Consider the following 19,595-nt stretch of genomic DNA (forward strand, 5'->3'; position numbering starts at 1 on the left):
ACGGATATGCAAGGCCATTTAGATATAACTGTTATTTAGGATTGGGGAAATTCTGTGGCTTTTGATGTTTTGTTTTGTTTGTTGTTTTTTTTTTAATGGAAGTCGAAGTCGGTGAGAGTTTTGCTGCAGTAGATGTGTTAGAGACTGACGGTGCAGAAATATAATATGTCTGAATGCTCACACATAAATAGCTCTGGCCGCGTAGCTCTTGTGCTTATAAATCTCCGTTTCTTTTTATTATTATTTATTTGCCAGACATTGACATTTTCCATGTGTGGGAGGTCCTCCTAAATGGATTTTATTTGGAAGAGAGCAGGAAAAACATTTTTTTGACAAATGCAGGGGAGAAACATTATTGAAAAATGAAGGGGGGGCAGAATATATATATATATATAAAAATATGTATCTTTTATATATTAGATATATATATTATATATATTATACTATATATTATATATAATTTGGGGTATATTAAAGCCTTGTAAGAGTTATGGTGCCATTGCTTTCCTGTGTCCTGAGTTCAGAGGTGCAGTACCTGCTTTGCAAAGATTATTCCTCTTTCCAAATTAAACTTCTGGCTTGATGAACTGGATTTCACGCTTATCCCTTCTGGAAATCCTAAAGCAACCCTGAGCTTCATCTGAGACATGGTGCTGAGGAGGCGTGAGGATCAGATTTGGCACCATCCCTGGTCACCTGCGAGGTTTTCATGCTGCGGGTGCATTATTTTTCCCAGTATCTTCACGTCTGGGCTGACGTGAGCAGGGCTTTTCTGGGCTCCCAGCCAGCACTAAATATGGAAAATTCCAACACTCAATCCCGTCCGTTTTCAAGCTGCTCGGGATCTTTTTAACTTTCAAAACAAAGAGGAACGAAAGGGGTTATTTTACAGCAGATTTCAGTTGGAGAAAAAAAAAAACCAACAAACCCAAACCAAAGAATTGGCAGGAAGGTGGCTGGCACCTCCTGGCGCAGCAGAGCTGGCATCTCAATGGGTTAGACCCCACCAAAGATCAGAGAAAGGCCAACCTGTGGCTTTTAAAAAAGCTTGCTTCGATTCCAATCTGCATAATTTATATTAATTACCTTGTGTGAACAGTAACAGGCTGTGTTTCCTGCCTATCACCTGCATTACTCCTGGCCTCTTTGGCTGTGAAATCCATGAAATTATTAAGGAACCACTGTTTTTGTTAAGCTTTGTCCGAGGTCAGCTTCTCCTCTCTGTACTCCAGCTACTTTCCTCCATGCAACCTGAATAATCAACAATCATCCTGCAAACATTCCATTTAAATTTAAATCCCTTTTGCTATTAAAAGAGGAAAGAAAATTTTCCAGAATGTACTAAGCGCTCTTGAGCTGCACTTATTATTGTTATATCACAAACTTGGAAATTTTATTTATTTTTTTTAAAGTTTACCATGTTTTCAAGCATTGGGGGCAAGGAATTCCTAGACTCCATCCTCACAGCAGCGAAGCTCAGTGAGGAATACAACTCAGGCGAGCAGTGTGGCAGTTTTCCTCCAAACCCAGCCACGGAATAAGTTGCTTTGCTTGGGACTCCGTCCTCACAGCAGCGAAGCTCAGCGAGCAATACAACTCAGGTGAGCAGCGTGGCAGTTTTCCTCCAAACCCAGCCACGGAATAAGTTGCTTTGCTTGAAATCCCCAGCCTTGTTTTCCCCATCTTTTGCCTAATGACAGTCTGTATCTGCCAGGCTACACACGCAGCTGCCAGGCTGCTTCAAAGGGCAGGATAACGAGGCAGCGGGATCCAATTAGCTCCGATTGTGTTTGTGCTTGTTCCCGTTTAATCAGAAGGGCTGTGTTGTGTCAGCCTCGTGCAAAGGATGTGGCACCACACAGAAGCCCAACTCTGACAAAACAGGTGGGGATGTATTTTGGAAAAGTGCTGCCCTTTGCTTCACTTGGTTCAGCAAAGAAAACACACCAGAGGTTTTCTAATATTTGCAGGTTTGCTTTGAAAAACAGCGTTGCTGGCTCAACACAGGATTAACTGCCAACACCCTGGCTGCTTCGCTGTAACTACTTTAAGAACCCAACCAACTTTAATCCTTGCTTCCCAACTGCCTGGTTTTGCTCAAATAGGATCTTTGCACTCCAGGAGCAGCTGCTCGGGCAAACCAAGAGGTGACAACTGGGTCCCCGAGGCTGCTGACAACACTCATCTCCCACTGTGTGCCCCTCGTTTTGATTTAGGCAGCACCAGTGGGCGTCACTCAACTGTTACTGCACTGCTTTGTGTTCAGCAACTCCCCTAACAGTCTGCCTCAGAGGTCTGCCAGCAAAAACAATGCTGAAATAAAAATAATTAAAAAAATAAAATCATCAGGAAATTAAACAATTTTGTAAGTGCATTTCAGCCCGAACCAGCAGATGTGTTCAAGCCCAAAGTTCAGCATCAGAGCCTACATCCATCCCTGCTTTATGACAGTAAATTATGGCATTACTAATTCCAGAGCTCACCATGGCGCGAGCCTGAGAGTAAATATTCTAATTAATCAGAGACAGAGTACACTGCCAGCAAATGCACATGGATACGGGAGCCTGAGAGTAAATATTTTAATTAATCAGAGTACACTGCCAGCAAATGCACATGGATGGAACAGCTACTGCAACCGCAGCACACAAGCACCACTTTTTCATAGTGAAAACTAATCCAATTTCTCTTGATGTCACATAAGCAAAAGAACTAGTTTATAGGATCCGGAGTGACTTGTGTTTCAATGAAGAACCTGCCACTTGCACTAAAGAAATACTTGAATTGAAGAAATAATCCCTCAAGTCAAATACAAGAACTGTTAAAATCCACCACCATAAAAGTACAAACATCTGTGTGGATTTTGTGGGATTCACTGTCACTGTTAAGATTAAAGCACATCTCGCTGCTTCATTTAAGGTGTTTTAGCTCGATGCTGGCAATGAGATTTATCTCTTGACACGTCAATCTAATTCACACTTGGCTAACAGATCTCTGTTATACTCCTGTCTGACTTGTGCTTACACACAGGAATATGACAAACAATGGTTTGAAAAAATCACTCAGAAATGAAATTTTTCTCGAAGGAGCTGGTGCTTTTAGTCACAAATAGCTCCGGCATTATTTGCACCAATATGATTAAACGCTGATGTAACCAACCTACATTTGTACGGGGTGAAGGGCTCAGTTCTTTTCAACTTGAACTTTCACGGACGCCAGGTGGAACAGCTCTGATTTCCACCACCGGAAGGAAAACTGCAAATCAAATAATTCCCTGCAATGGTTTTTAATTAGCATTTAAGAAAAAAATCTAGAAAACTAACCATGCTCTGTCAAACAGGGTACAAAAATCTTTATTCACCAATAAGTTAAGTGTTCTTTATAAATAGATGTTCTAGTCTTTTGTACGCTGTATTGAGTAGAAAGCTAAGCTTCAATTATTCCTCAGACTCCGATCCCTCTTCATCCTGACTGATCTGGAAGTAGCGCAGTTCGTACGTCTCCTTGTCAGACGCTACGACACGCAGCCAGTCACGCAGATTGTTCTTCTTGAGGTACTTCTTTGTGAGGTATTTTAGGTACCTTAAAAAAAGTAAATTCACATCAGAACTTTCTGGTTTAACAAGCCTTACTGTTGTCTGCAGTCCAGCCAAGACATGGCTCTAGCAGGGCAACAACACACTATATCCAGAAATAAAGAATTATCATATACAACAGATAAAAAAAGTATATTTCCACTTCATTTCCATTATGTATCTACATAAGAATTTATTATTTGATGCCTTCTGACTGCATAGTACAGTGCCAGTAACTCAAAAGCACTGAGAAGTGGTTCAAAACCTTGGTCTAACGTAAGAGATACCGGTGCATCTGTATCAGCAAACGAAGGGGTGGATGCAGGGAAGGAACCACACCTCTCATCAGCACATGCATCTGTTGCGTGGCCTAATGCAGGAAGCAGTTCAAGGCTTCATTTGACCTAAAGGGTTCTTTTGCAACACACATATTGTGTACACGTACATTTTAAGACAACCAATTAAGTAATAAAACAGCCACCCGTGACGTAAGCTCAGCACGACATATAAAAGCCTGACACTGTATTACTATGCTTATATTAGAGGGAAAATCAGTTTGCAATCAAGTCTTGAGTTTTAAAAAGCAGTTTTTTTAAGTATCTAATGTTGCAAATCTGTTTGAATTAAGACTTCCACTAATATTTACAAGTGCTACGAAGCTCAGAGCTAAGACCTTCTCTATAGGTATCAGTAGTGCATCATGTTCAACACAGCACGGTTCAAAATCTGCTATCACAAATACAACAAAAGGAAACCTATGCCAACCTTTTAGAAAATTGCTTCTCAGATGTCACTGTGATCTTGTTCTTCAGTCGTTCAATGTGAACGGTGTTGCCCAAGTTCCCGGTTTTTCCATTGACCTTAACCTTCTCCTTTAGGAACTGTTCCTGTTTCAACATTTAAAAAACAGAACACTAGGGAATGGCACCCTAGGTATGAACTAGGGAAGGGACCCTAGCCACAGAGCAGTATTAAAAACCACGTTTACTTATGTCCTGATACCAAGTATTTACAATGCAGTAAGATTTTACAGCGTATAATTAAAAACAATCACCCCCGTGCTAAAACAGGATTCAATTTAAAATAGTCCTCATCATAGAATCATCTAGGTTGGAAGGGACCTTCAAGATCATCAAGTCCAACCATTAACCTAACACTGCCCAAAAAACACCATTGTCATTTAATAATATATTATTTCCCCTTTATAAGTCCATACTGGCTACCCCGAATAACCTTCTTGTCCCTAGTATTTTCAAAAATGGCTTCCATCATGGGTAGGTATGAACCATCTTGTCTATAAAAGACATCTAAACCCAAGAAACTTCTGAAAAGTGCTGATAATTTAAAGAACAGCTGTTGATTTTACAAGTTTAAAAGGTAACTTTTCAGCAGTAACTCACTTGTCTTACTGTACTATGGCTATGTACTATGTATTGTACTATGTACTATGGTATATATATATTTATACGCACACCTATATATATGCTACACACCAGAAGTACGAGTAAAACCACGACTTACAAAATTCCCAGAATCAAAGATTCCATCTTCCACAGGATGGGTCAAGTCAAGGCAAAACTTCCAGGTTGACTTTTTAGATTTTCTATCCTTTTGCTAAAACACAGAAAAAAAAAAAAAAACAAAACCCCGACATTAACAACCCACACCTGGAAACCTTTCATCACTGCGAGGGGGGGTGGAGAGGGCAGAGTGTGCCCCGGCGGCGGCGGGGGCCGGCCCAGGCCGACACCGCCTAGAGAGCGGTGCTCACTGCAGCCACCTCACCGCGGCCTGAGAACCAGGCCCCGGCCTCCCGCCACCCACTCAAGACCCTCCCGGGGAGAGGCCCCCTGGCCACCGGCGGCGGGAAGGCCGGCAGCTCGCCACCAGCCGCCTCACACCGCCCACACCGCGCCCGCGAGGCCCACCAGCCCACTGCGGTCCCCACGCCGCCCTCACCGGCGCCATGTCACCGCCCCGCCGCTCCCGCAGGAAAGAGAGATCAACGCCTCACGCTACGCTTTTATAGCCGGCCTGAAGTCATCACGTAAGCGCGCGGGGCGGGGCAGCGCAGCCAGGGGCATGCCGGGAGGAGGAGGAGAGCCCCCCCCCGACGTCATCACGTAAGCGCGTGGGGCGGGGCGGCGCACCGGGGCATGCTGGGAGTAGGAGGAAGGGAGGCCCCTCCCGCCGGCGGCGCGTGTTGCCTCAGAGGAACAAACAGGCAGGAGACGGCTGTAGCATGAAGGAGTCACCTTTTTATTGAATTTCCTCAGAGGAACAAACAGGCAGGAAACGTGTGTAGCATGAAGGAGTCACCTTTTTATTGAACTTTTATTTCCCGATTTTCATTTCTGTTGGGCAAGAACGCAAGCTCTCGTACGAGCGGCAGGCCGCGCCGCTGCGGCAGTGAGGCGATTCTCCTCAGGGAAGTGGAGGGACCCAAGGCCCAGAGAACAGACCATCCTCACTGGAGCACATAGAGCCATCTACAACAAACTTCACCGAAGCCTTTGAGACTCTCCAGCGCTCCCTGTAACCTTAACCAGCACCCAGCTCCCCACAGCACTGACATCTTTATTAGTTCTGGAGCAAAACACAACATTTACATCTTTCCCCAATCATTTCCAGGGTGTTGAAAACAATACAGCTTCCAAAACAGATACAGGTTTGAACCACGCGCCCAGTTCACACGATTTACAGGATTTGGTTTTCGCTATTATCAGTAAAAAGAGTCATCGCCATCATTCCTCTTTTCCACCCGCACTTTGAAAGCAAACCGCAGTTAAGCTTATAAGATACAGCACAGGACAAGAGAGGTTTTCTGGGATAACAGCAAGACATAGCCACCATTTTATTTCTCAGTTCAACAAACCAAGTTAAGTCTCAGATGCCAAATACCAAATACCGTAGGGACAGGCTACAGATGCTGGAGAGACACCCGAAGCTTGGCATCCCGTGCAGAACGCTCCACCGCGCTCCCAGCACAAGGCCTCCAGGATCTACGCCTTCCTTAACATTCTCAGTGAACAAGCGAGATACTCAAAATATCCTTAACAAGGTCTCTTTCCCCCCACCCCGCCCCGAAGTTTAGTTCTACTGTAACAAACTACATTCTAAATTACTCAACCAAAAAAAAAAGGTGGGATTCATTGAATTTTGAATTCTGTGAGACTGACCTGCAGTAACCATAAGAGTCTGAACTGTCAACAAAATCGACTTCTTTACAGATTATGTAAAATTACCTGTATTGTGAAACTACAGACTGTGCACCATTTCTGGGTACATTGTGGATTAGAAAAACCTGCAAGAGGCTTGAAAGCAGTTACGTTAAAACAATGAAATTCAGCTAACTTCTTAAAAAAAACAGCCCTGAGAACATGGCCCAACTAGCAAGAGCCTAGTTGAAAAACCATCATTATAAGCAAAAATTAGAAGGATCTATTGAAATCTTAAAGTATTATTTGCCAACATTTGAGGCAGGAAACACTGCAGTCTTTTCAAATTCTGTAAAGTAGTAAGAGAAACTCAATGAACTGGAGCCATAAAAAAAATGCATTATTTGGAGTGGAAATCCTTTTCTTCACCTCCTAGTTTTCACAGCCTTTACTCTGAACAATTGCCATCAGGTATTAAAAGTTTCTAGTTTTCGGTTTTGACACAATTTAAGTGTTAAGACAGTACTACAGAACAAGTACGTTGGTAAGATTTGTTTTAAAGTAAAGCTATGAAAAGAGAATTTCCCTAAGCATTTGGGTTAGGAATCTTAAAACCACGCATCTATATGGACTATTGATCACAAACAAAGTTTGTTGCAAACAAGTCTAACAGTAAACTGAAACATCTTACTTTGGAAAAAAATAAATGCCTCGAATACATGTTCTAATTCAGAAGCAACTTTTAACTTTACTGAAACTTGGAGATTATGCTTAAGACTCATGCTTATGTATTACCTATGGGAAACTTCATGCATGACGAGCCAATGCTCTGCGCTTCCATAGTGTTCGAAGCGCTTCACAAAAGACAACTAAGTATATAAGAACAAACCTATAATGAAGTATTTAATCATTTAAATCTTGCAGAACTGAAGGTTGCAATAGAAGGACATCCGTGTGTCCCAAGGAGGGCTCTTCCAGCAAGCTGGAGGATATAAAACCTCTGTCTTTAGATTGCTGTAGTACCTGAAAACTCCCAGTCAGACCAGGACCCCTGCTTATAGGAACAGGACAAAACCCAGCCCTTGTCCTGGAGAGCTTACAGTCTAAGTAACTGCTTAGATTGTGGGCCAGTGGCATCAAATACCTGTCTTCCAACAAGGTTTTAGAGGGCAGACAGGCACCTTGAAAGTAGACTGAAGCACTACCAGAAGAAGGACAAATCCAAGTCTTGTAGTTTTCAAGCATATCAGAAGCATTAGTAATGCGGTGACAGCATTAGAACTCGCATTAGTTTGACATAGCAACCCATGACTGCCCCTTTAACATCACACAGCTCAGCTTGCTGTCAAGACCATCAGCGATGGTTCCACAGTCACCTCCAAAGCCAACAAAGCCTGTCTTTCAGGTACCAGTTTGACGAAGAGGCAGAGAGGAGCATAGCACAGACTACCTTGAACTATTTGAAACTGTTCTGAATGCACTTCCATCTCTTGCATCTACAGCTTTTTTTTTTTTTTAAAGCAATTCTGCCATTTCAGTCAAGGTGCTATGTACAGAGCTCACCTGTGATGTGTATTGTGCTGGGCAAGAGCGTGTGGCAGTATCCTGCCTCTGCCAGGTGTCCCAGGTAACTGTGCTTTGTGACCAGAGTAGTATTTATTGCTGTCTTACCTTCACTGTACTGCTTTCCCTGTCAGGAGAAATCTATGGAAAATGCGTGGGTTCCACCATCTACATTAGACCTCCAAGATTTGCTAAGCCCTGCCACAGTATGCACAAGGGCAGTTCAGGACAGTGGCCATGAGCCCTTTGGGGATTAAAGGAGTACATACTATTAAGCTGAAAACACTTTTAAGCATTTGACAGCAGCGTGAAGTCTGGCTCCCACTGCCAATGGAGTGTGAATTGTGCGTGCTGGCCAGGGCAGCATGCCACGTGGCTACAAGTTGTCCTCCACTAGCCAACAGCCACCGAAGCTTAAGGCAAGTTCACGAAACAATTTAGCAACTGTGAAGCCAGGTCTGAGCCATGGGTTGAGGAAGTTTCCCACTCATAGAAGAGTCACCAAGTCTTAGTATTCAAGTTGAACGCCTCAAACAGGCGTAGGCTAGTTATCCTTCTGTGACTAGTTCTGTGAAGCCTTGTGTTTGCCTGTTAAGCTACTAAATAGTTAGAGGCGTGCATGCATGTTTCAATGACTCAGAACTCCCCTGGAGAGGAGCTCACTTTCATAACTATGTAGCAATTTACTTTTATAGTTAAGCCATGGTTGTTTTCAGTTATTGTCTGTCAAGTCTATATTTTGAAAATACAATAGTTCCATATTTTATTTAATTTTTTTTTTCCAAAAAGAATCACATGCATTTAGTTTAGGCTCAATGCTACAGTTTGTCCCACTTCTTGAAAAACACGTGGTCCCTGTGCTACAAAAATACGGTCTGAACCTGAAGATTAAAACCTAAAGCTGGAAGCACTGCAACAGATTCCCATGGAGTTTGTCAGCCTTTTATAGTTTAAGATAAATACAATAAAGGAAAGCAATTGAACTGCATTTTCTATTTTATTTTTCAAGTCTGACAAAGGCCTCGAGTGAAAGTCTATAGCTTTAACATCCATTCTCACCTTTGTGTCCCCTTGACCTATCTATATCTACCCAATATTCCAACTGCCTGCCTAAACCACAGGTAGGCTTTGACACCATTTTATCGTTACAATAAGCCAACGAGTTGGCAAAGAAGAATACAGAGGTAATACAGTTAAGTTGCACATGGCCACTGGGGCTTGGTCAAGCCAGCTGGCATTTTTGATCACTTGAGTTTCTTGGTCTAAAAGTTGCGATTGGCACCTACAGTTCTGCAAGAGTCCCAATCCACAAAATACTTAAGCTCTTTTTTTTAAAAAAAAAAAAAAAATGCTACTTTTATTGTCAGTTCTACCTAAACATGTCAAGAAAAATACTATTTGTGCTCTAGGTCACTTTATAATCCTAGATACCTACCAGCTTATCTAAAAGCCCCTGAATACTGTATTTTGTCTGTTCATACAGACAAACACTGTTTTGCTCAAGCAAATAAAAAATATATCCACTAGTAACACCTGATTGGTTTCTTAGATCCATAGCTGAAACCCACAGGAATGTTAAAATAGTTACAATTAAGGAACTAAAATCTCAGTGATTTTGAAAACTGCCAGTTAGCCTGCAACACTAATCCAGAATCCAGCACTGCTTTTTTTTTTTTTTTTAAACAATTCAAAAAAGAAATGAGGTTGCTTGTGAAGGCCAGAGCTTTGGTGACAATAGGAACCAAATTTAGAGATCTGTGGTTTGTCCAGACCTGAGCAGCTGCCCGGAGCCTGGCGATCCTCTTTATTTGCAAGGCTTTATGGCTACAGCACATTCTTCATTCATTGCACTTATGACGGATATCTGGAAGAAAAGACACATAGGTGAGCCCCAACCCATCCTGGATGAAGAGCTCCAGAAATTATAGACTTTCAGATTTTAATATCTATCCCACCCCTCTTGATAAAAGAAGCTGAAACTGGTCAGTCACTGGAAGAATTTCCACATTATCCGCCCTTCCCACTGATTTGTTTTTCTGCTGCCTGTTCTTTGCTGTATTGCCTTGGCTGGCAGCTTGAGCGTCCTACAACAGAGGAAGATGAAGAAGCTCCTGCAATAAAGCTGAATGAGGAACTGGTGTGGCCCAGTGCAGACTGCAGTCTGCAGAGCTACTTGCCAGACAGGTTTGCTAAAACAGCAAATGAGACTGCTCGGGCTACATCACAAAGCTCTACGCTTGGTCCTGATGAAGAAAGCCTGGAGGCCCCAGTCCACACCGTGCAAGCAGCACTGGTCGGGTTTATCCAGGCATTTGAGAGATGCCCCTATCACCTCACTATCACCTGAGCTTCTCCAGTACAAAAGTCCTTCTACATCTCAAAGGACCATTCCCCATACTTCCAACCTGCTCTTCACAGAGAGACAGAAACGATCAATATCAAAATAAGACTTCTTCATTACATAATCAAGTGGAATTAACCATATCTCTTCTTGTCTGTCCTCTATACTTACCTGCACATCTTCATTGGCATTGAATTTTCCTTCTATTTCTTTACCAAGATCCCCTTCCGGCAACTTTAGGTCCTCACGAACTTCACCACTTTCTGTCAGCAGGGAGAGATATCCATCCTGAATACCTATCAGCTGTGAAGAGAAATTTACTTTTAGGATATTTAACATCAGTAGTCACCATCAGGAAGCAGCTGCAGGCACAGTGAACTCTACCTGTTACATTAAGTCTTTAGTATTGTGTTTGTAACAGTTAAGAACCTAATTTATGTCCATTTTTAACAACAGTCATCAGAGGCAACTGTAGCAAAAGCCAGTCTGCTATCAAGAATCACCAGAACCCTGCTGGTTACTTCCTCGTACGTGGGGCAGCACAAAACCCATCCTTGTGAGGTGGAATCCAGCCCCAATAAGTCTGATAAAGCCCGAATTTCAGTGGCAATAAGTACTTAAGAACATGAGACAAAAGACCACCAAGATAATATTAAGAATCTCCTGGAAGGTCTGTGCCCTAAGACAGGCCAGTCACATTTTAAATTGTGGTGCTTTTAAGAGCTCACTATCCCAATCACAGCAGGCATTACAGAAGTTACAAAAGATTGCCAAGTTCTCTTTACCCATATATTTCAGAGCAGCAGAATTACTAGAGATCAGCTAAAGGCAGCTTCCACACAAGGAGCAGAAAGCACTGTAGCAAATTAGAATTGGCATCAGATGCAGCTTAAGACTACCTTACTGATTCATCTACCCTACGTAAGGCTGAAATTATAAATGACAATATATGCTTATATTATCCTTTAATAATAACTTGCAGCAGGGATGAGCTCTCTTCAGAGTCTAAAGGGAAGCCAGTATCACGAAGAATAAAGTGACCTTACAGCATGAGCTAGAAAAAACATGGCTTTGAATCACGGCTTTTACTTGTCATTTCTAAAGACTGCTACTATAAAACGAGGTTGTTGGTACAGTAACGAGCTTTCCATGGGTGAGCTCTTACAGGTTTAACAATTCAGAAAATGCTATGAGTTCAGCAATGTCAAGTCCAGACAGGCAAGTTCCATTAACTCTGGCATCAGTACTTTATTAATTGAGAGGCCGGTTTGGGGATGAAGAGAGTTTACGTGTGGCATTAGGAATACAAAGCTTCTCCATGTGTGGGAGGACAGAGTGACGTTAACTCACCTGGTAATCATTCCTCTTGATATTTGGAACATCCATGTTGTGAGTCGATGGGCAAATATCTTCGTATTTTTTACCAGTGAAGATATCAATACCAACCAGGTGGACCTAGAAGAGAAGAAAAATAGCACCATATTTACTGTTGGTCCTAGAGAAGCAAAATGCCGTTGTTATTGCTGCAATTTTCCACACCAGATTCTGCCCAGACCCTTTGCTTGTGGTACAAGAGCAGCCTGAGCACTGAGAGAAGGCTTCTCACACCCTTTTGTAGCACGCTACAGAAGCACTACATGAAAACAAAGATCAGCCACTGTTATCTTCCACAGCCTTCTGTACTTTTACAGCAGAGTGAGAGCTGCGAGTACGCAGCGGTTCAGAAAACATTTAGTTCAAGTTCTAGCTATTCTGAGAAACACAACAGTGTCCGTGACAACGTGAAGGTTAAGGGGAAAGGAAGAGGTGGTCGTGCACGGGGATTAAAGCAGCTCCCACCTCCCTTTATGGTGATAGCAGCTCTGCACTTGGATTACCAGTTCACAGCCCGCTCTTCTCACCCTCACAACTGTTTCAGTATTTAAGAAAGCTCAATCTGTCTAATAAAGCAAGCCATAAAAAAAAAAAAAAAGCGAAGGGATGGAGACAGGAAAAAAAGCCAGCATGGGCTTGGCGTGCTCTGGCTGTGACAAACCCTAAATACTTTACCCACCTACAAGGTTGTGGAAACTTACAACTTTAACGAGTCCGTGCGTGTAACAGACCTGTTTCTAAACTCTACTAGACCCACCATAAAGCATTCCTGGAGGAGCAAGGGGGAGTCTAGCCTTGGTCCGAGCTCTGGAGAGCTGTCTGAGCCGGCGGCTTGGGCAGCAGGACTGCGGCCCGAGAGGGTCCCTGCTGGGAGGCAGGAGGGAGAAGGTGCTCCTCGCTGAGGGCTGAGGAAAGGCAAGCAGCCGGCAGGGAAAAGGAGGGCAGAGTGGGCTCAGGGAGGCCCCGGCTGTGGCTGGGCTCCTCCGGGTTTACGTAACGCAGCCCTTGTGTGACGCCGTGCGTGGTGACAGTGACACCCGCCAGCACTGGCGGGCACACAGCCCCGCTTCGGGGGGTAGGGGGCAATACCCCCCTTCCAGAACTTGCTCTGGCTCCACTACCCAAACAGGGTTTTATCGCTATTAAAGCTTTTTAACCAGTTAGGGGGAAAAAAAACCCCAACAACCCAAGGCCCTGTTCTGAGGGGAAGCCCTGGAGCTAACTGTAGGGTGGGAGAGGAGACACGGCTGCAGGAGAAGCAGGGACAGGATGGAGAACCCGCTGCCAAGAGAAGGGCTAGCAGCCTTCCCCCCGCGCTAGCCGGTAGCCCCGGGGGCCAGCTCACCTTGGCGTGGCCGTGCTTGCCGGTCTTGGAGGTGGACATCTCCACGATCTTGCAGGGGCGGCCCTTGAGCACCACGAAGCCGTTCTTCCGCAGCGCCGAGCACTGCATGGGGTAGGTGAAGGAGGCGCCGGCATCGCCCGTCGTGAAGTCGTGCTCGTCGGCCATGGCGGCGGCGGCGGCGGGGGCTGCGGGCAAACGAGAGGGTCGTCCCGGAGCCCCGGCAACGGAGAAGGAGACCCCACCGCCTCCCTCCGAGGCGAGGCCACGGCGCTATGGCGGGGCCCGCCAGGCTTCCCTCCGCCACACGTGCCCGCCGGGCCGCCATGTGCCGAGCCGCCCCCCGCCCCAATCCCGGTGGCGGCGCCGGCCTGGCCTCCCCTCGCCTCACCTCACCCCCGCTTCCCGGTGGCGGCGCCCGCCGCGCCCCCCCCTCTTACCTGTGAAGGAAGGCCGGTGGTGGTGGTGATGGAGGGGAGGGGGGTGGGGGGTGTCCCGGTGCCGGTGGCGGGGCGGTGCCGGGTCACGGCGGGTTACGTCGCCGCGCACACGCGCCCGACCACTGCCCGCCGCCGTTCCCGCCCTCGGCCGCCAAGCGGCGCCGCGCGCCGCCGCACCAGCCCCGCCCCGCCCCCCGCCGCCATCTTGGCGCTGAGGCAGGCCAGGTGGTCGCTACCCCCGGGAGGGCGGTTGTGCTACCTTCCCGGCGAGAAAAGCGGGTTTTAGAATCATAGACTCAAAGAATCATAGAATGGTTTGGGTTGGAAGGGACCTCAAAGATCATCTAGTTCCAACCCCCCTGCCATGGGCAGGGACACCTCCCACCAGACCAGGTTGCTCAAGGCCACATCCAGCCTGGCCTTGAACACCTCCAGGGATGGGGCAGCCACAACTTCCCTGGGCAACCTGTTCCAGTGTCTCACCACCCTCATAGTAAAAAATTTCTGATATCTAATCTGAATCTTTTTTCTTCCAATTTAAAACCGTTTCCCCTTGTCCTATCATTACCCTTCCTGGCAAAGAGTCCCTCCCCAGCTCTTCTATAGGCACCCTTCAGATATTGAAAGGCCGCTATAAGGTCTCCCCAGAGCCTTCTCTTCTTCTTCTCTTCTCCAGGCTGAAGAATTTAAACGAATTGGAGAAGAAATTCAGTGTTTCCCAAGCCTGTGGCGGGATGTGGCTCCCTCGTGAGACGTGCTGGGATTCTGTCCCCTCTGCTCCGCTCTGTGGAGGCCTCACCTGGAGCACTGCCTTCAGCTCTGGGGCCCTCAGCACAGGAGAGACACTGACCTGTTGGAACGAGTCCACAGAGATGATCTGAGGGCTGGAGCCCCTCTGCTGTGGGGTTGGGGGTGTTCTTTCAGAGTTGGGGGTGTTCAGCCTGGAGAAGGCTCCAGGGAGACCATACTGTGGCCTTTCAGTCCCTAAAAGGGGCTTGTAAGAAAGATGGGGACAAACCTTTTAGCAGGGCCTGTTGCGATAGGACAAGGGGTAATTGATTTAAACTAAAAGAAGTTTTGACTAGATATAAGGAAGAAATTTTTCACAATGAGGGTGGTGAAACCCTGGCCCAGGTTGCCCAGCGAGGTTGTAGATGCTCCATCCCTGGAACCATTCAAAGTCAGGTTGGAATGGGGCTCTAAGCAACTTGATCTAGTTGAAGATGTCCTTGCTCATGGCAGGGGGGTTGGGCTAGATGACCTTCAAAGCTCCTTTCCAACCTAAACTATTCTGTGATTCTACGAACACTAAGCACTTCTGTCTGCTTAACATTCCCCCTTTCAGAATAATCAGAAAGGAACAATTTGCAAGTGCACAGTAATCAGTCAAAAGGACCTGAAGCTGCCAAGAAGCCATGGTGAAAGCTTGTTTTCATTAATGAACATGAGACTTCTTGCCATGTGGCTCCTTGCCCTACCCCTTACCAGCAGCACAGCCTCCAGCATCCATCCCCTGCGCTGTCTGAGGAGAGGTGAATGGCAAGGAATGCAGCCACCAGGCCAGACAGATGGATCCCAAGCGAAATAAGGCCAAATGGTTATTTTTGTTAAAACTCTCCAAGTCTGATGCTGTAACACCTTTCGCTGTTTGACCGAATTCACCTGAATTCACCAGTTCTGTGGAGCTGCTGGTGGATGAGGCCCGGCCCAGCTTGGTGCTGTGCAGATCACTTACTTTAAACATCAGACAAACAGAAAAATGCAAAAATTTGGAGGGAGGTGTGGCAGCGTTGTCAGAGCTGGCCTCTGCCATCAGCAATGTGGGCTGCAGCACGCTGTCCAGTGTTTCCTGCCCCAAGATCCTTAGTTTGTTGCTGCTGTTCTAGTGGGGTGGCTACGGGAGCCAGTTTGAAACTCACCTTTTTAAAAGGTTTCTAAGGGATCTTTTGTTTAATTCACCTTAGTCTGTGTGGGCTGTTTGCCTGTGGTCCCGCCCTTGGTTACATAGATGCCACTCCAAATGATATATCCTGTACCCGAGGAGATAGGTTTGGCTTTCATTTACACAAGGCCCCTTTGTAACGCGCCAGCAGGTCGAGATGGTGGCTCTCCCTCTCTCCTCTGTCACCAGGGTTTTCAGTTTTTCAGTGGATGCTGCCTCACCCAGCCTGCTCTGGAGATGATACGCTTTACCCTGGGGACCTGCCCATTTTTTTTCTGTGTCAGCTGATAAGCAGAGACTGGGGCATTCTGTTAAGTGTTTTCAGATGTGCAGCGTGTGTTTGTTGACCCACAAGTGTGTGACTAGTTGGACATGTTTGGGTTTTTTTTATTTTAATAAAATAGTTCGTGAGAGAACTACCAACTGTTCTGAGCCCAAATCTGGGCAGCCTGGGTCTGAGCAGTAATGATGATTTCCTTTCTCAATATCAGATTATAAGTTTGGCTGCTTTTCCACAATTAACAGATTAATTTTGGATGATTTGAGAGGTGTCAGTCTCTTCTCCCAAGTCACAAGTGATAGGACAAGAGGAAATGGCCTCATGTTGCATCAGGGGAGGTTTAGTTTCATTATTAGAAAAAATTTCTTGACTGAAAGGGTTATCAAGCATTCAAACAGGCTGCCCAGGGAAGTGGTTGAGTCACCATCCCTGGAGGTACCTGAAGTATATATAGATGTGGTACTTACCAGGGGAGGTTTAGTTTCATTATTAGGAAAAATTTCTTGGCTGAAAGGGTTATCAAGCATTCAAACTGGCTGCCCAGGGAAGTGGTTGAGTCACCATCTCTGGAGGTACCTGAAGTATATATAGATGTGGTACTTTATTTAAAGTATATATAGATGTGGCAGTTTGGGACATGGTTTAGTGGTGGACCTAGAAGTGCTAAATTAATGGTTGGACTTGATGATCTTAAAGGTCTTTTCCAACCTCAACAATTCTATTATTTTTTGTGCTAAATCAAGTCTTTTTGCTGAAGTACAGCTGTAGATTTTATTTGTGAGACACAGAACAAATATTCCAAGGCAGCCTTTATCAGAGATTCAATAAAAAAATTGGAAATCAGCTCCGTCAGTCATCACTTGCAGGCATTGTTCCTTTGTCTGGATCAATGTTTATTTTCTAAAATGTGTTTCTTGATAGTACTAATGTGATTATCCCTCTTTTCTGTACAACAACATCAATTTGATTGCAAAGCATATTTGTAAATACCACGGCCTTTCATGTTTAAATGTATTTCCTTTTGTGTGTGTAGAGTGTAGCACGGCAGACTCAGTATGTTACCAAGCTTTGCTTCTGCTGGCTGTTCCTATAAATTGCTTTTGCAGAAATGATTGGAGTTAGGAAACTTTTGGAAGGTTTAACGTGAGCAAGTTGTATCTATTCTCAGTTATGCTCTGGGGAAACGTCTGACACTCTAACACACCTCATTAAAGCCTTGCTTTGACAGTATGCATTTCATCCAGCGCGGGGGTAAACATCTCACCTTGTTTCCAGCAAACACAGCGGGATGCAGGAGGTGGTGTTTACACCAACAGGAGCGTGGGTGCAGCCCAGTTTGCGCTGCCTGCTCCCTCCAGCTGCTTGCCTGGTGCATCTCTAGCTTCAGAGAAAAATCTCTCCGTGGAATATCGAGGAGAGCAGCCGTGTCCTGGGACATCCAGGGGTGCCCAGAGGACAGGAGAGGGTGCCGGAGGGACGGCTGGCTGAGAGAGGGCCAGTCACAGAGCAGCTGGTGGGCAGTTTACCCAGCCTTGCTCCCCTCCGAGCTGGGTGAGCACCACAGGAAAGCAGAGGGAGGCTCATTCAGCAAGGCTCAGTTCAGGTCACAAGATTAGAAATGATGGGTCACGAGCAAAGCAGTGTAAACAGCCCTGTTCCAACTTGAGCAAGTGTCTCTCTTTCAGCTGCTGATGTTACCTGGAATCCCACCAACCTGTCCTGACTGTTGGGGGTGAGGGTTCACACCGGCTTCTGGGTGCAGCCTCAAATAGGACATGAGAGAGGCTGGGGACTGGTGATCCCCACCTCTGTAGGACAGTGCCACGCTCAGCAGACCCTCCCTACCATCTCCCCATGTAGGGTGAACCCAGTTAAAGAGCCTCTGCAGTGACTTTGCCATCGGCACCCCACTCTGCTCCAGGCACTCCTTTAATCCTGCCATTCACCTTCTGCTTCCCAGGAGGAAGGAATGCAGTGCTGGTGACTCACCTTGCATTTGCATCAGCTACGATTATTCGGGGCTGCACGCCCCAGGGTGCTTAAAAACTGCCACAGTGTTGGCTCTGCCTGCTCCCTGGTCACCCCACCACTCTTTGGTGGTCCACACAACCGGCCAGTGGTGGGATGAGGTGTGCACAGAGAGCCTCACCATCTGAGCTACCCCAGGAGTTACCTTGGGCACACATGGGAGATCAGAGGGAGGTGGTGACAGCGCTGGGACATTGACCTGGAGGGAACCACCTGCGAGTCCCACCGGGAAGAGGGAAAGCACACAGGGACTCCGGCCGTTCCCTCCTCCTGGGGCTGACGCTGGAAGTACAGTGATAAAATTGAAGGAGCACTGATCTACAGCCAGAATTCTGCACAGCTATTCAGCTCTGCCTCTGGGTAAAGCTCGTCGGTCTCGCTTCAGGGTTTAGTGAAACGCTTGAGCACAGTTACCTTAAATTAAATCTCATCCTTACGTGTGCTGCTGCATCCAGAACTGATGTCCTGGAGTTCCTTGTAATTCCTCAGGTCCCATAGATTTTGGGTGACGTTGAACACCTTGAAAAATGCATCCTGCCTCAAAGGCTCGGTCCCTGCCTGCGTTATGCAGGACTTGGGTCAGCCTCATCCTCCGTGTGACTCGGGAGATGGAGAAGTAGCACTTCTCAGTGATGAAAAACAAGTTGAAGTGAGGCAGAAAAATCCGTGATAAATTAGTGTGGAAAGTGTTAATGGGGCCAAATGTCCCGAGTTTATTGGATTAGGGAAGTCAAACTAATTTTAAAATTACGCCCAGAGAGTGGGAAGCTGGATATCGTTAGCCATTTGTCTGACACTACAGAAAAGTCTTAATGGGTGTCGTCTCAGCACATTAGGAAAGCACTGTCAAAGCTCTTGCTGACGAGATGCTTTCTCAGGTATTATTAATTATATTGCATTATTAGCCAACCCCAGCGTGGGGACATACTTCGCATGTTAACGAAAGTGCAATGACCATTTAGCTAATAAGTCTGGCTCGGTCTTTTAAGTTTTTCTTAATGATTAGCAACGTAGTAAAACTGTAACGCTGCGAGATATAAAATAATGATTCAACAAGCTGTGTCTCCAGAACAGGTTTAAACTGGAACTTGCCTGTAGCGAGGAGAGATAAAGCGTACAGTCCTAATTACCAGCCTGATGTGACAAGAGAAAAACACATCTTGCAGATTTAACCAACTTGTGTGACCTTGTCACACACGGTAAAAGTGCAGTTGTGATAGCTCAGCCCGGCGTCTCCGTGTGATCCTTCCACCGTGGCCCTGGCCAGGACAGGGGTTGCTGCAGCCTCCGGCAGCGCTGAGCTCTGTGCATCCCCCCCTCACTTGCAACCACCAGCAGAACTGATTTGAAACATCCCCGGGGTGAACAAAGCAATATCTCCAGGGGGATAGACAAATAAATGAAATGTAACACTAAAAGGTGCCTTGTCCAGTTGTAGCCCAAAAGAGTGGGACCTGGAAGGAGAAGACTGAGTTCCCTTATGTGCAGAGTGAGGAAGCACACTCTGAAACTCGGGGTGCATCTCGTTAGCCCACAGAATTCACAGCAGACCAGG

At 46.0% G+C, this 19,595-nt stretch overlaps 2 protein-coding genes across 2 annotated transcripts; both read right to left on the reverse strand.

The window, feature by feature from the left end:
- Window positions 1–3,324: 3,324 nt before the first annotated feature.
- RPL22L1 (ribosomal protein L22-like 1) lies at window positions 3,325–5,604 on the reverse strand. The gene is made up of 4 exons (XM_014938790.1): window positions 5,532–5,604; window positions 5,094–5,186; window positions 4,338–4,459; window positions 3,325–3,579 (listed from the first exon to the last, which is right to left on the reverse strand). The coding sequence occupies exons 1-4, from the start codon at window positions 5,538–5,540 to the stop codon at window positions 3,435–3,437; spliced, it is 369 nt and encodes a 122-aa protein (XP_014794276.1). The 5' UTR covers window positions 5,541–5,604; the 3' UTR covers window positions 3,325–3,434.
- Window positions 5,605–5,874: 270 nt separating this feature from the next.
- EIF5A2 (eukaryotic translation initiation factor 5A2) lies at window positions 5,875–13,876 on the reverse strand. Its single transcript, XM_014938831.1, has 5 exons — window positions 13,791–13,876; window positions 13,354–13,538; window positions 11,985–12,089; window positions 10,806–10,937; window positions 5,875–10,157 (listed from the first exon to the last, which is right to left on the reverse strand). Exons 2-5 carry the CDS (start codon window positions 13,516–13,518, stop codon window positions 10,098–10,100), a joined length of 462 nt encoding a protein of 153 aa, XP_014794317.1. The 5' UTR covers window positions 13,519–13,538; window positions 13,791–13,876; the 3' UTR covers window positions 5,875–10,097.
- Window positions 13,877–19,595: the final 5,719 nt, after the last annotated feature.

Source organism: Calidris pugnax, unplaced genomic scaffold, assembly GCF_001431845.1.
Source record: "Calidris pugnax isolate Ruff unplaced genomic scaffold, ASM143184v1 scaffold52, whole genome shotgun sequence".
Classification (NCBI taxonomy): Eukaryota; Metazoa; Chordata; class Aves; order Charadriiformes; family Scolopacidae; genus Calidris; species Calidris pugnax.